Genomic DNA, 12,968 nt, shown 5'->3' on the forward strand with positions numbered 1-12,968 from the left:
TCCGCACCTAGCACGACATGGGCAAACTGCAGACACGGAGACTCCGCGCCACTGCCTTTCACCCATTTCCCACCCAGCAAGACGCCCAGAGCAGCCAGGGTAGATGTCGCGCCCTCACTGCTGGGTGATCAGGAGGCGGATAAAGGAGGAGGCAATACTGCTTTCTGGGGGAAGGAGCTTGGTTACTTGTGGAACCAAAGGGTCTGGGATGTGGCCACAGGAACACCAATAAGCTCCTGTGTTACCAGGGGAACTGACCACATCAGGTGACACAGAGAGATGTAGGCCAGGGTTTTGTTTTGTCCTAACACAAGTGTTCTTAGCCCTTCACTTCAATGTCAGCTACCTTTTAAGGACTTTGGTGTTGCCACTTCGTTTCGGATGCACACCCGTCTCAGAAGAACCAGCCATCCAAGAGGTGGGAGGTTCTAAACAGCGAGGCATAAACCTCAGCAGAGTTAGACAAGGTCTGCACTTCATCTAAGGGCCTTTCAGAGTATCAAAGGCCTTCGGGCTTCCACAACAGCATTTTCACCGCAGAGTGGCGCACCCAGGGCTAGACGCTAAGGTGGGGGGAAGGACACCCAGTGCTGTTCAGAGTTCCATTTCCTGCCCAGCACATCTGGAAAGCCACATTCGGGAACTTATCTAGTCCGTTCTTTCCTCAGCCAGTAGAGACACAGTTATATCTTTTAATTTTAAAACACATTTTATCTTTTTAAATTAGAATCTTTATTGCATCTGATGGTCCTGTCTCATTTTCGCTGTCTCATCAGTCAACCATTGCAAACCACGGTGCCAGCCCTTGTGTCCCCACATTTTTGACATAATAATTTCCTCCAGGTGTGGCTGAGTCAGAATTCCTTCTGCGTCCATCCCTGTACGTCCTGTATGGGTGACAGTGCAAGGGTAAGAACAGTGGGTGTATTCAGTGGGGAAATAACATGTGTGCTGTGAAAAAAAATGAGAAAAACACAGCATCTCCATTAAAAAACTATATGTCCTCGAGTCCACAAAAGAGTTGAAAAAAAAACCACTCGGGCCATCTGGGCATCTGTTCAGATGAACGATCTTGTGAATCACCCTAAAACTCTTCTATAAATAAAGAGCATTAACACTTCGGTTTATGTTCAGCCAACAAAAATAAATAACCACAGATCAAAGCGGGCTGTCAAACGATTTAAGCCACCCTCTGAAATTGGGGAAAAATGTCTTACAAATCTCAGAACTCCAAGATGTTTTTATTTATTTCAAATTCCAATAGAATGAATATGTTTTATCTAAATATTTTTATCACACAACTAAAACATTGAATTATTTTTTCAGAAATAGAGTTAAATACATCAATCTAGTTACAAATTCTAATATAAAGAGTACAAAATATAATGTTATAAATTGTATTTTAAAAAAAAGAAATACAAATTCTATGGTCTTTTGCATTTTACTGCCTCAAAGTAGAATTAGCAAAGCTGATGAAGAATGAACATTTTCCCTTGGGCGGGTGGCCCTTGGTCACTCCCACAGGCATGTTACCGGGCTCCAGCGTGTGCTCCCACCAACCACGGCAAACAAAGGCGTCCTCCTCACTTGAAGTCCTGGCCTGTGGTTGTTTCATCTTTTTTTTTGCTCAGTGAACAAAACGTTCTGAAATTAGAACTCACCAAAGTTAAAAGCAGTAAAACAACATATGCTACTTAAGACATTTTGAAGTGGAAAGTAAAGCTATATGAATGCCGTCCTTCCTTCCTTCTTCTACAGCTTGGAAACCTCTGAGAATTTGCTGGGGGTGGCAGAGGAGGGTTTGTCTAGTTTGAAGGAAGGAATGTTGGTAGACAGTCTCCAGCCACAAAAGCCCAGGAGGTGCCCTCTTCCACACAACAGACTAAGCACTGCACCCACTTTCTTTGATCCAGAAAGCATCCCTACTGACCCTGTAACCTACACCCTCTCTGTCCAAAGAACAGAGGCCGACCAGAGTTGCCAGCCTGGAGAGGCACCATGGAGATGAAGCTTGCCCTTTCTGCACTCAACCCTGCAGCCTGAAGGAGTGTGAGATGATGAAACCCACATGTGCCGGAGCCCCTGCAGAGGTGTTCTCACACCCTCAGCGACCTGTGCACAGTGGCCGGATCAGGGGCGGGGGCCTGTCATACTGGGTGCTCCTTTCTCTGACGAAGTAACTGTATGCAACTCCCAACTGCTACTTCCTGAAGCACCTGCTTTTCAGGGAACCAGTGTCTTTCTTGGTTTAAGAAATAAATAAGTAAATATTGGGGGACCTCTTAAAACACTTAATACTTTTCAGAGCCTCAAAGGCAAAATTCACCTGGCTTTGAAGCCAAATCTGTATGGTGCTGAGAATGAAATCTGTCCATCTAAGATGACAATAAGACCTTCCAGGGAACCAGGCAGAAAGGTGGCTGCGCAGGTACAGTGGCCAATTTCCCAGAGAAGATCCTCAATATCTGACTTTTGAGAGAACTTAAATATTCATTCTTCAAATTAAGGAATACAAGTGAACAACCTGAAAAGATTTTTAGAAGCTCATTAGCTGTGTGTTATTTGAACGCAAAAATGAGGAAGAGATATGAGCGGGAAACAGGAGAGTGTGGGAAGGCAGGCCAGGGTGCAGCCAGGCCCCAGCAGGGGCAGAGCGGGAAGCAGCGAGCGGAAAGCAGGGGAGAGACACCGAGAAGCTGCAGTGTAGACAACCAAACCCTTTATTGTCTAAGTTACATTAGACGCAACACTGTAAAAAATCCTGTTAAGAAACAAGGAAACAGCAGATCGGGAGAGGTAGTAGAAAGTCTGTAACAGTCAGAAGACAACGTACAGAAGTGTATCATGCAGAAATTACCATTCGGAAAAAAAAGGGAATCAAAACAGTGGCTAAATAAATAAGAAAACACAAATCATATTAAATACTATGACCAAATCAACAAATTAACAAACCAATACAATACTGATGATGGGTGGAAGGAAGGGACCACACATCCAGGCCTGCCCACAGCTGGCCTCAAGGGATGGCGTTCTTGGGGGGGCTCCCCAGTCTGTTTAACTGGGTGAAAACCTTCCTCCTGCACTCTGTGCACCCTGTGCGGCCCCGCAAGCTGACTGTCCTCCACGCCTGCTCTCCTGCAAGCCAGGAAGGATCTAGCACGCGGCCGGCAGGGCCCCAGCGCCAGCCCACTCCCCACCAGAGTCTCCAGGATGGAGCCTCACCAGCAAGACACTTCCAGCTCCAAAGGCCAACTGCACTTTTCCATGCCGCTTCTGAAACAGTAAAAATGTAGACTACACTTTCGTGTCACTTTGGGTACAGAATTTCTTTTTAATAACTAAAACACAGAGAAACAGGACTGGGTCACTAGTCCCTGACATTCCTAACAGTCACCATTCACTTTCAGCCAAGAAAACAAAAGCCAGAAAATGCAGAAATGATCACTGTGGGGAAACTACTGAAATGATTAAACATAAATCAACAGAAGAGTCTTCTGATTTCTTAGGTGGACAGAGGAATGTGTCTCCGCAACTTTGCCCAAAATAACTTTACAGAACAGTCAATTACAGTTGTTTAACTGTATCTGCATGGACCTTCCTAATTACACCAACAGGACAGATCATTTTCGTACATATCTGGTGTAAGAATATCAGAAAAAAATAAGTAAAAAAAAAAAAATATATATATATATATATATATATATATATATAAGCTAGCCAGTTACATTGCATCGTTTGAAAGTGTTGCAAAGTAACCTGAACCGTCAAGTAATTTAAACTCAGTAACAAGTAGAATCCAGAACCAAACATTACTAATAACAATAACAATAATAATAATAATAATATAATAATAATAATATTCAACAAATCATTAGAACAGGAAACCCACACTTTAGGGTGTATGTGTGTGTGTGTTTGTGTGTGTGTGTGTGTCTGTGTTTAAACAAGACTTTGTATCAGAAGCCCACTGTCTACAAAAACTGCACTAGTCCATTACCGTATTAAGTAAACTGTTGCTCTCGCCAGTATTAAAGGTTAGGATAATTTCTGTACATGTAAAATTATTGCTTCTTTGAAAAATATATTTAGCATGCTCGTTTTAATCCACTTCCTGCCTTTACAAAATTTCACAATTAAAAAAAAAACCTAGTAAAGCTTTTGCAAAAAATTTCACAGAACATTTTCATTCAAGGCAGCAGTAACTTTTGATAATGCATAAAATCATATGTGCAAAAATCTGAAACTCTCAGAAATATTACCATCACACATAGTGTCACGGCAATGGGAAAAGAAAATATTTATATCTGTGGAATACCATTTCAATTGCGTACACTGCATGGTTTAAGATCCTTTGCTATGGGCCTTAACCCCCACCACAAAAACTCGCATTTGCATTACTGAGGAAGAGGTATATAAAGCCGTCCCCCACCCAAGGGGCTGGTGATCCCCACACTTTATGAACAAAGTCACTCATCCTGTAGGGGTCACCAGGCCCAGGGAGAAAAGACACCCACTTGCTGGGGTGGCTCAGGGAAGGGGCGGGGAGGCAAAGAGTGGGGACAGAAGGCGCCAGAGCTCAGCACCCTAGTCATCTAGGGCACCTGAACCTGCTCAGGGATTCTTCTGCCATTACTAAAACAGGTCCGAATCGGGAGGACTCAGTGGCTAAATAATTTGTTAAGACGTATAGTCTTCCTTTGTAAGCAGTTTGCAGAATGTAGCCCTGTTACAAAAAGGTCCTGAGAATAAACAAGAAGCCTGCTTTTCTTAGTGTTGCGCTAGCCCTCTTCCGAGGCGGAATCTACGCATTCCCACAGACGTGTCTCCTTTGCCGGATTCGCTCAGTTCGAATGGTGGGAAGAATGGAACAGGCACACGGCCCCAGGGAGGAGTGCGATGGAGCCAGTGAACAATGAGGGTCTCATCATCATGCCCCTCCGCCAAGCCTGCTTCCCACAGCACCTGAACGTCACACGTCACCTCCTTCCTCTCTCTTATTTACTATTTTAAATACCCACTAAGCCAAGGAGAGGCAGTAGTATTAATACTCGATCAACCTCAAATCCACCACGGCTTGTTCTGACATCATCTCCACAGTCCCTCTTACCATGGGAGGCCCCTGTGACAGTGCTCAGCCTCGCCACTCTGTCCAACACACACAACAAGTATCTTTTTTTCCAGTGTCTCAAACTTGTCTTGAATAAGATAGATGCCTTGTGCCCCTACTGTGCCTGCCAGTACTACTGTTTATTATAAGAAAATATGGGACTATGGACGATGAGCACGTAAATGCGTATATAGTATCTACATGTATTTCTAGAATACAGCATCTTCATTTATTTCTGAACGTTTAACAAGGAGAGGCATCTGCCTTCAGTTTCCACTCCAGCGCAGCGGCTCGGGATGTGAGGTGTCTGCTCAGGAGTTCCCCGGCTGTTCTTCCATGGAGCGGCCAGGTCACAGGTGGGAGGCTGCTGGGACATCGTGAGGGTACTGCTAATGGCCGTTACGGGGACCTGGGGTGCGTCGGAAACACGCCTTTAGGTTCCCTTTCTCAGAGGCACTGTCTGGACGGTACCTGTGTTAGAATGGTCTCTCCCCTGGGTGAGAAAAAGGAAAGAACAGGAGAAAAGCTCATTTCTGCCTTTTGGTTTCTAAATGCATTTTTCCTATTAATTTTCTAATCAACATCCAAGAACACAAACAATGACCTTCACAAAGCAAGCCAACCAAGTAGGCGAAGACCCCCTGACCTGAGCTGTAACTCATTTCATAAAATGAGCATCAAGTATTTTAAATGTGCCTTGCTGCCTTAAAGAGAGGCAGCTTGAAAACGAATCATTTCCAGTGTGATTTAGAAAGGATCATTAGGCTTCTCTAATGGTTTCACATGTAAGAATGGCAGATGATAGTGTCTGAACCAGCTCTGGAGAGAAGGTTACAAGTTGGCAAGATGAGGAGGCGGCCAGATTGTAAAACTGTATAGTACAAAGCAGATTTACAAGTGAACGGTAGTTCCAAAACAAGGCTGAATTTGGGGTCATACAAACAAAAAGAAGAGCACGACTCTCACGTAGGTCTGTCAGAACTTCAGAGCGTGTTCACCCATTTCCATAAACAATTATCAAGTTGGAAAAAGGGAAGGAGTATTCTAAAGTGAACTGCGAGAGAAAACCAAGCATAAATGGGGGTCCACAGCTTTCAGAGAATGCTCTCCAATGACATTTGAAGCATCCCTGTTTGAACAATAGCATTTACAATCTGAGGACAGAAACAGTATGGCCAGATTAATCTTACTTAACTGCATTAACCTTCAGCTAAAATCTTGATGAAGTGAAACTGACCAGTGGAAATTAACATGCATACATAAACTAAGGGACTCGTGTAAAATTCTAACTGTTTCCAGCTATGCCTATAGGAACCCCAGAAATAATGGCAGAGTGGGGGAAGGTCTGGTTGACATAATGAATTAAGGGCTTTTCTTTAGTTAATAGTTCCAGAAAACTCCTACTTACAGCTGGCTCTGTGTTTGTGACATCTACCAGTTGGCATGTAGTGGAACTCAGAAAGATACTGGACAAAATTTTACGAGGGGTTAGGGGGTGGGCGCAGTGGTGGAGACAGCAGTTTATTTGAAATGTAGGAAACAGTAATGGAATGAGAGATGTGATAAAACTTCCCTAAGTAGATGGTGAATTTCCTGCAGTAAACGGAGAAAGATTGTTTTACATTTTTGTACAGCGACGTCAGGCCGTGAAGAGATCTCTGAGGTTCGGATGGGAAATATTCATCAACAGGGCTCACTAAGAACCAATTCCAAATACATTCTGGAAGGAAAATGGTCTTCGTGTTTACCAAAGAAAACTGGGAGTTATAGTTAGCTATTGGGTGTTTGGCCTTGACCGTCTCTGCATAGCGAACATAGACGTCAGGGACCGTAAGAGGCGGGCAGGGGATGCCTGTGAACACAGGTGCTGTGTGTGCCTAGATTGCACATGGACAGCACCCCCAGGGCACATCCACCTGGGTAGCTCTTCTTTTGGACCAGAAGTCACAGACTTGCATTGGGTTAGGCATCAATGGACTGTTCCAGAGGCAACAGGAAGACGGCCCTCCGTCCATGAAGGGCTAACGTTTTATATTACAGGGCTCAGAAGGCTTTAAAAATATTTATTTTGGAAGCACTGCAAAGTCGGGATAAGCCAAACAACTAGGTGGTTAAACTGTGTTCACAAATCCAGATGCAGAGACGCCCATTTTCTCTTCATAACTGAAGGGATGTGCTCCAATACCTCATTTTTTTAAGAGAGTTGCTTTAAGTTATTGATTCACCGGAGGCCACCACGTTATTATTCAATAAAGCAGCCCTAGAGCATTTTTAAGAAATGAATAAAACAGGGAAGAAAGGAGGCAGAGGAATATTCAAATTAAGTGGACGCACTATAATCTTTTGAGCACGCCCGCATCGCCTTGTCCTCCTGGAAGGGAAAGAGGAGTCAAAACATGAGAAGCTTTCGGAAGATTTCGCTTTTCTTTTCTGCAGCTGTGAACTGTGGGCTTTTCAGTAATGCTGAAAGACATACTATCTTTCTTGAAGGTATTTCACTGTTCTAGGGATGGATATTGACTACTGGGACTTCACGAGGTCCACTTTCTCTCTTTCTTCTAGTAAGGCAAGGGACATGTGTATGCAGTGGTGGGTGTGGATCGATGCCCTGCACACAAAAACCCCGCCATGCCCCAGGACACACGGGGCACCTCTCGGCCTTCAGAGGGAGCTCAGCCTATAAACAGGGCTTGTGGTCAGCCACGCAGGCAATGCTAAGTGCCTGAGGACCAATTATGCACAATGCTTTATTGACTAAAACCTTTACCCAGCAAGCCATAAGTAAACAAAGGCTATGTGACTGGAGGGATTTTGGGTAACTCGCCAGGTCTAATTCATGATTTTTGGTAGCATATTATATTTAGAGAAAATGGAAAATGTGTTTTAAGATGCTTGTTTGGTTTAATAAATAAGAAAAGCTTAAGCAAATGAGCTGAATTTCAAACTCTGATCTGTGATGCTGAGACTCTGAAAGTGATACTGAAAATAGATTATGCATATATTCAAATGTACCAACCTACGTGATTTCTCCATCATTTGCATTATAATAGCCACAGCTAAAAATGAGACAAATTAGGTCATTTGTTTTTTCATTTCCTGTTATTTTGATTAATGGAATTATTTATCCAGCTTAACCATTTTAAAATAACATTTAGAATAATAAGAAATAAACTATTAATCATAGTCTTTAAATTCTGGCAAGGAATCCAAACAAATCAAAACACCAGATTTCATATTTCAGCAGACATTCTGGTCTTTCAATAAATCCCAAAACCACGAGGTTGGGGGGAATAATTTTTCTTGGTTTCAAAAATCATTTTAATTTCTAATGTTTAACAACAATGCAACAAAAAAAATCAATTTCTCTGCAACACTAAAGAAACTTCCTAGTTTTTCCTCTAACATCCACAGGACAAAACACCCAGATTTCAACATATTGTTTTCAGAAAGTGTTCTTTCTAATGATGAATGCTGATGATTACTAGAAATTAAACATTTATTCAGTTGTGCTAAATGGATGACCAAGCATCTTTTAAACGACAACATGCATGAGCTCTTTCCCTCATTTAGAATTTGATTTGGAGGATCAGCGGTCCTTGATATTGGAACCATCTTAATCCAAAACACAGTAAAAGCACCAAGGACAAGCACCAGTGCCACCACCGGGCTGGAAGAATCACCCACAAGAGCGGATGCCCTCACAGCTGGGCTCCTGAGGCCCAGGGCCCAGACCCTCTCACCATCTTCTAGCTTGTCTACGATCGAGGCAAAAGAGTGAGATGCCTAAAGGGGTGTGCTGTGAGCATCCACAGCCTACGGGTAGCCCTGTTATTTATCCTCCATCTCTGCCTTCCAAGGCTCCAGGCATCCTTTCCACCCTTACCACCTACCAAAGGAAGGTGTTCAGAAAGAAATGGCTGCTTGACTATCTGGTTTTCATAACCTCCTCTACAGTCTTCAAGTATGTGTATATAACACGGAAGAGGCTTAAACAGTGCGTGTGCTGAAAAAGACTGCTACTAGTGTCACCACGAAAGGAAACTACTTTATTTCTCCTCAAGCTTCAGGTGTGTGCTGATCAATTAAACTGACTTTAATTTAATTATTTATTCCTGATTCTAACCTATGGTGAATTTAATCAATTTCAGCAGATTTACCTGGCCCTCGTGCCTGTTGAATTGTTTCACTGAGATAGATGGTATATCACGATTTCTCAGAATTTTCCAGTATAGAATATTCAAATATTAATATGACAAAGTAAGGGCAGTTGTTCTACAAAAACCAACCATGTCTGTCTACCAACCGGAGGGCTTTTGAACAGAATGCAGCAAATGAGGTAACTATGCCTATCTTGACAACACTTTTCTCAAACTCACGGTTTTCCTGCATCCTCTCTTTAATGAATAATTAACGACAAGTCTCTTAAACCAAACAAAACAAAGAGAAGCAAGCTGGCAGGTTCCGACAAAGCCACAAGACACCAAGTAAAGAAAACATGCCATCAAACTGAGTTCATAAGCAACATCTACCAACTGGCTTATCAATGACAGCCATCTGTCTACACAGGCGTAAGTATGTGTGTAGATGTGTTCACATGTGTGCTCACCACAGAAAGGCTCTCCAAGTATGTGAGTTTCCTCCAGTTATTAAGGAAAATTGCTTATTTTTAGACTAAATGACAAGAGGTCACACTGAATGTGTGCTCTGTGGTGTATGTCCTAACTTGATTTCCACAGCAAGTATACAAAATAAGCACCATTATCATTATTTTACAGATAAGGGAACTTAGGTTACATTATATGTCTATGGTAGAGGATCAAAGTTAAAGCCTCTACTCAATAACCCAATAGATTATACTATCTGGGTCTCTCAGAGTAGAACTGGCTGACCTTGAATGAATTTAAATGTTGACAGCTATTAGATACAGTCTCTGCCAGGATCTCTCCTCTCCACTATAAACCCGTATCTTCGCCTGCCTATCAGACATTCCTACCTGGGTTTCCACGAAGCTCTCAAACTTACCTTGAATTCTATCTGGAAATGTTTTATCCTGCTCCTCCTTCCAGCCTCAGGGGAATGGATCGTCCCTGGGGCCAGCTGCCTGAAGCCAGACCTGGGGTCAACACCATTCCCTCCTGTCCCTCACTTTCCACGCCCAATCCCTCTGTTCTAGTCCCTCAAATCTACCCGCTCTCTCCGGCCCCATGCCAGCTCAGGCCACCTTGTCTCTCGCTGGGATCAAGCTAAGCGCCTCCAAAGACCTGCTTCTGCTGCCGGGAACCACTAAGCCCATTCTCAGTAGCATGTGACCTGCTCGTTCTTCTCAAGCTACAACTGTGACGGTGTCAGCCCTGCCTAGGGCTCTCTATCCCCTGTGGGAAGAAATTGATGAGTCTCAACAAGGAGACCTGGTGCTCTCTAGACCCCAAGCCCGAGCCTCCGCCCACCCACTCTGGCTCTCCCTGCGTGAGCTGATCCCCACCCAGTTCCTCCAGTGGAATGTGTTCCTCCACTCCGGGCCTTCCACGTGCTGAGCTCTTTAGGGACGCCCATCCCTCCGCCCCTCCATAGTCTTCCAAGCGCCTCCAGCCTCAATGACAGGACCCTTCCCATGTCACAGCGCTGCCTTGCTCTGCCCTACTTCCTGTCTAAGCCACCCATGGACCTTTTGAACCAGAGAAGCAGGAAAAATGGTTATCTTGTCTCCCCAGTATCCTGCACAGGCCTGGCACGCAGTAGGTGGTCAATAAATATTGTTAATAAGTGAATAAATTATTATAAAATGGCATTTCCAAATACTGTTTCAATTACATAATGTAGCATCTATTATGTATATCTATAAAAGTCCATTGACTTTAAGTGTCACATCAAATAATTTCTGCATGAATACATGGTGTTGCATGATTCAAAAAAACCACAGCCATGATCCCTAGCATCTAAAGCCCACAGGAAAAGAATCCGATTTAAATATTAATGAATGTTAGCAAAGCACGCTAAACATGAAAAAGAACATGGCTGGTAAGTATGAATCACATTCTAGACATACATAACTACAGAATGTTTTCTATAATCTATAAGGTATCCTAAATTTAACACAGCTATTGTGGTTTCTGTAAACAATGAGAATTATAGGATAAGAACAAAGAACCCTAGGATTTAAACCTCTACCTATTACTGATGTGTTTTGCAATTATCCTACCCAACAAATCTCTATAGGAATGCTTATAGTTCCAAAGTACGTTAAGGAAAATGGAATTTTCTTAGAGAACTCTGCAGAGCATTCAGTGATAAATCACCAAAAGCTACTTTAAATGTAATGAAAGACAAAAAGTACCATCAGAGGCCATGAGCTCAGATATGGAATTTAACAAACCAACTGCCACAGCAGGAGACGCATACAAATCTAGCTCAGTTTTAATGCCAGGCCTGAACCGCCACTGTCCTATGAATGAAAGGAAAGCTCACCCACCGAGATCTTCACACCAACAGTTAATACACAGGCTAAGTCTGAAAGCCACATTCACTCAGACCACAATATTGAGTTACTGTAAACTTGAAACTAAGAGGTTAGTTGGTATGAAGTATAAAATAACATTTTAGTCTAGAGAGACAAAAAGAACGATATAAGTACATCTTTTCTATATCAGAATCAAGAATGAGTAGCAATTATTATAAACTCCCAGCATAACCAATAAGTAACACAGAAATTATTTAAAATAGTCTAACTGATTTGCTTTTTGATCTCCCATTTCTCCCTGGGAGAAGAGTTTTTCAAAGAGGCTTAGGTAGAATTAATAGGCAGCAAATAAACTGACATGCATTCCTGAAGAATCTCACCAACTTGTTCCTAGATCCGCCTGGCCTGGCTTCCCGCCCCTGTCAAACATTCCTACCCAAAAGCCAGGTCTTTGGTGGGTTGAACGGGTCACCTGTGTAAGCAGGAACACTTGGCACTCACTCCAGTTGTAACATCAACTTGTAATTCTCAATTACAGCATGACCTTGCTGTTACTATATCCCACAAACACATCATGGTGACTGTTTGTGGCAAGAGGGTTTTATTTCTGTTAAAAAGGACAATGCTTCCTAACTGCAGTGGAGGTCATACACTTGGAAATCTTTTCATTCCATTTTCAGCAAGATGTTTTGCTTATTTCGTAAGTTGTCATAGTATTGGGTAACTATGGGTTTTATTAAGAAAGGCAGAAGCTAATTATTTAAAACCTGTAATAAATGGCAAGGGTTTTTGTCAACAATACATGAAGCAAAGGCTTTTAACAATACACAGAAATTCCAACAAGGCAAAAAAAACAAAAATAAAAACAAAAACCGAAATCCCTCATCAGGTAATGTCAATTCTACATCCAGCCCAGCTCAATCACTAATTAGCAGTGGGTCCTTGGTGAAGCCATTTCATGCCTCTTATCTTTTTCCTCTAGAAATAAACTAGAACGATTCTCGAGTTCCTTTGAGACCTCACTAGATCATATGGAGTCTTGAGATCCCTTGGAGGTCTGAACTGCCCTCATCCTCACCAGCAACCAGGAATCCCACAGACAATGAGATACTTCAGCGCAGGGACACAAACTGAATTCGACCACCCAGACAGGGCTCGACTCTCATGGCAAAGAAACTCTTTCCTCAATGACAAAGGGGAGAGTTTGTCTTTGGAGAAAGCCAGAATGTTACTTAGAGAATGCTTGTGCAACACAGGTGTGACGTCCTCTCGGAGGGCAAAATGGGAAAGCAATGAAAATACATACTCTCAGCCTGAGAGAATGCAAGAGACCCGCTGCGGGCTGTGGGTGCCTCCCTACTTCAGAGCAGGACTCAGAACCGCGTGCTAGTGCCAGGGTCCCAC

The 12,968-nt window shown here is 43.0% G+C and overlaps 1 protein-coding gene across 15 annotated transcripts in view; it reads right to left on the reverse strand.

The window, feature by feature from the left end:
• Window positions 1–1,222: 1,222 nt before the first annotated feature.
• Window positions 1,223–12,968, reverse strand: part of ZNF516 (zinc finger protein 516) — a 142,256-nt gene continuing 130,510 nt past the window's right edge. For 14 of the 15 annotated variants that reach the window (XM_055102377.2, XM_034944075.3, XM_034944079.3 and 11 more), the window contains one exon: window positions 1,223–5,600. In XM_055102377.2, coding sequence (XP_054958352.1) covers window positions 5,584–5,600 — 17 coding nt within the window. In that variant the 3' untranslated portion in view covers window positions 1,223–5,583. The remainder of the gene's footprint in view (window positions 5,601–12,968) is intronic. The other variant, XR_010110181.1, reaches the window with a different exon arrangement.

Source organism: Pan paniscus, chromosome 17, assembly GCF_029289425.2.
Source record: "Pan paniscus chromosome 17, NHGRI_mPanPan1-v2.0_pri, whole genome shotgun sequence".
NCBI lineage: Eukaryota > Metazoa > Chordata > Mammalia > Primates > Hominidae > Pan > Pan paniscus.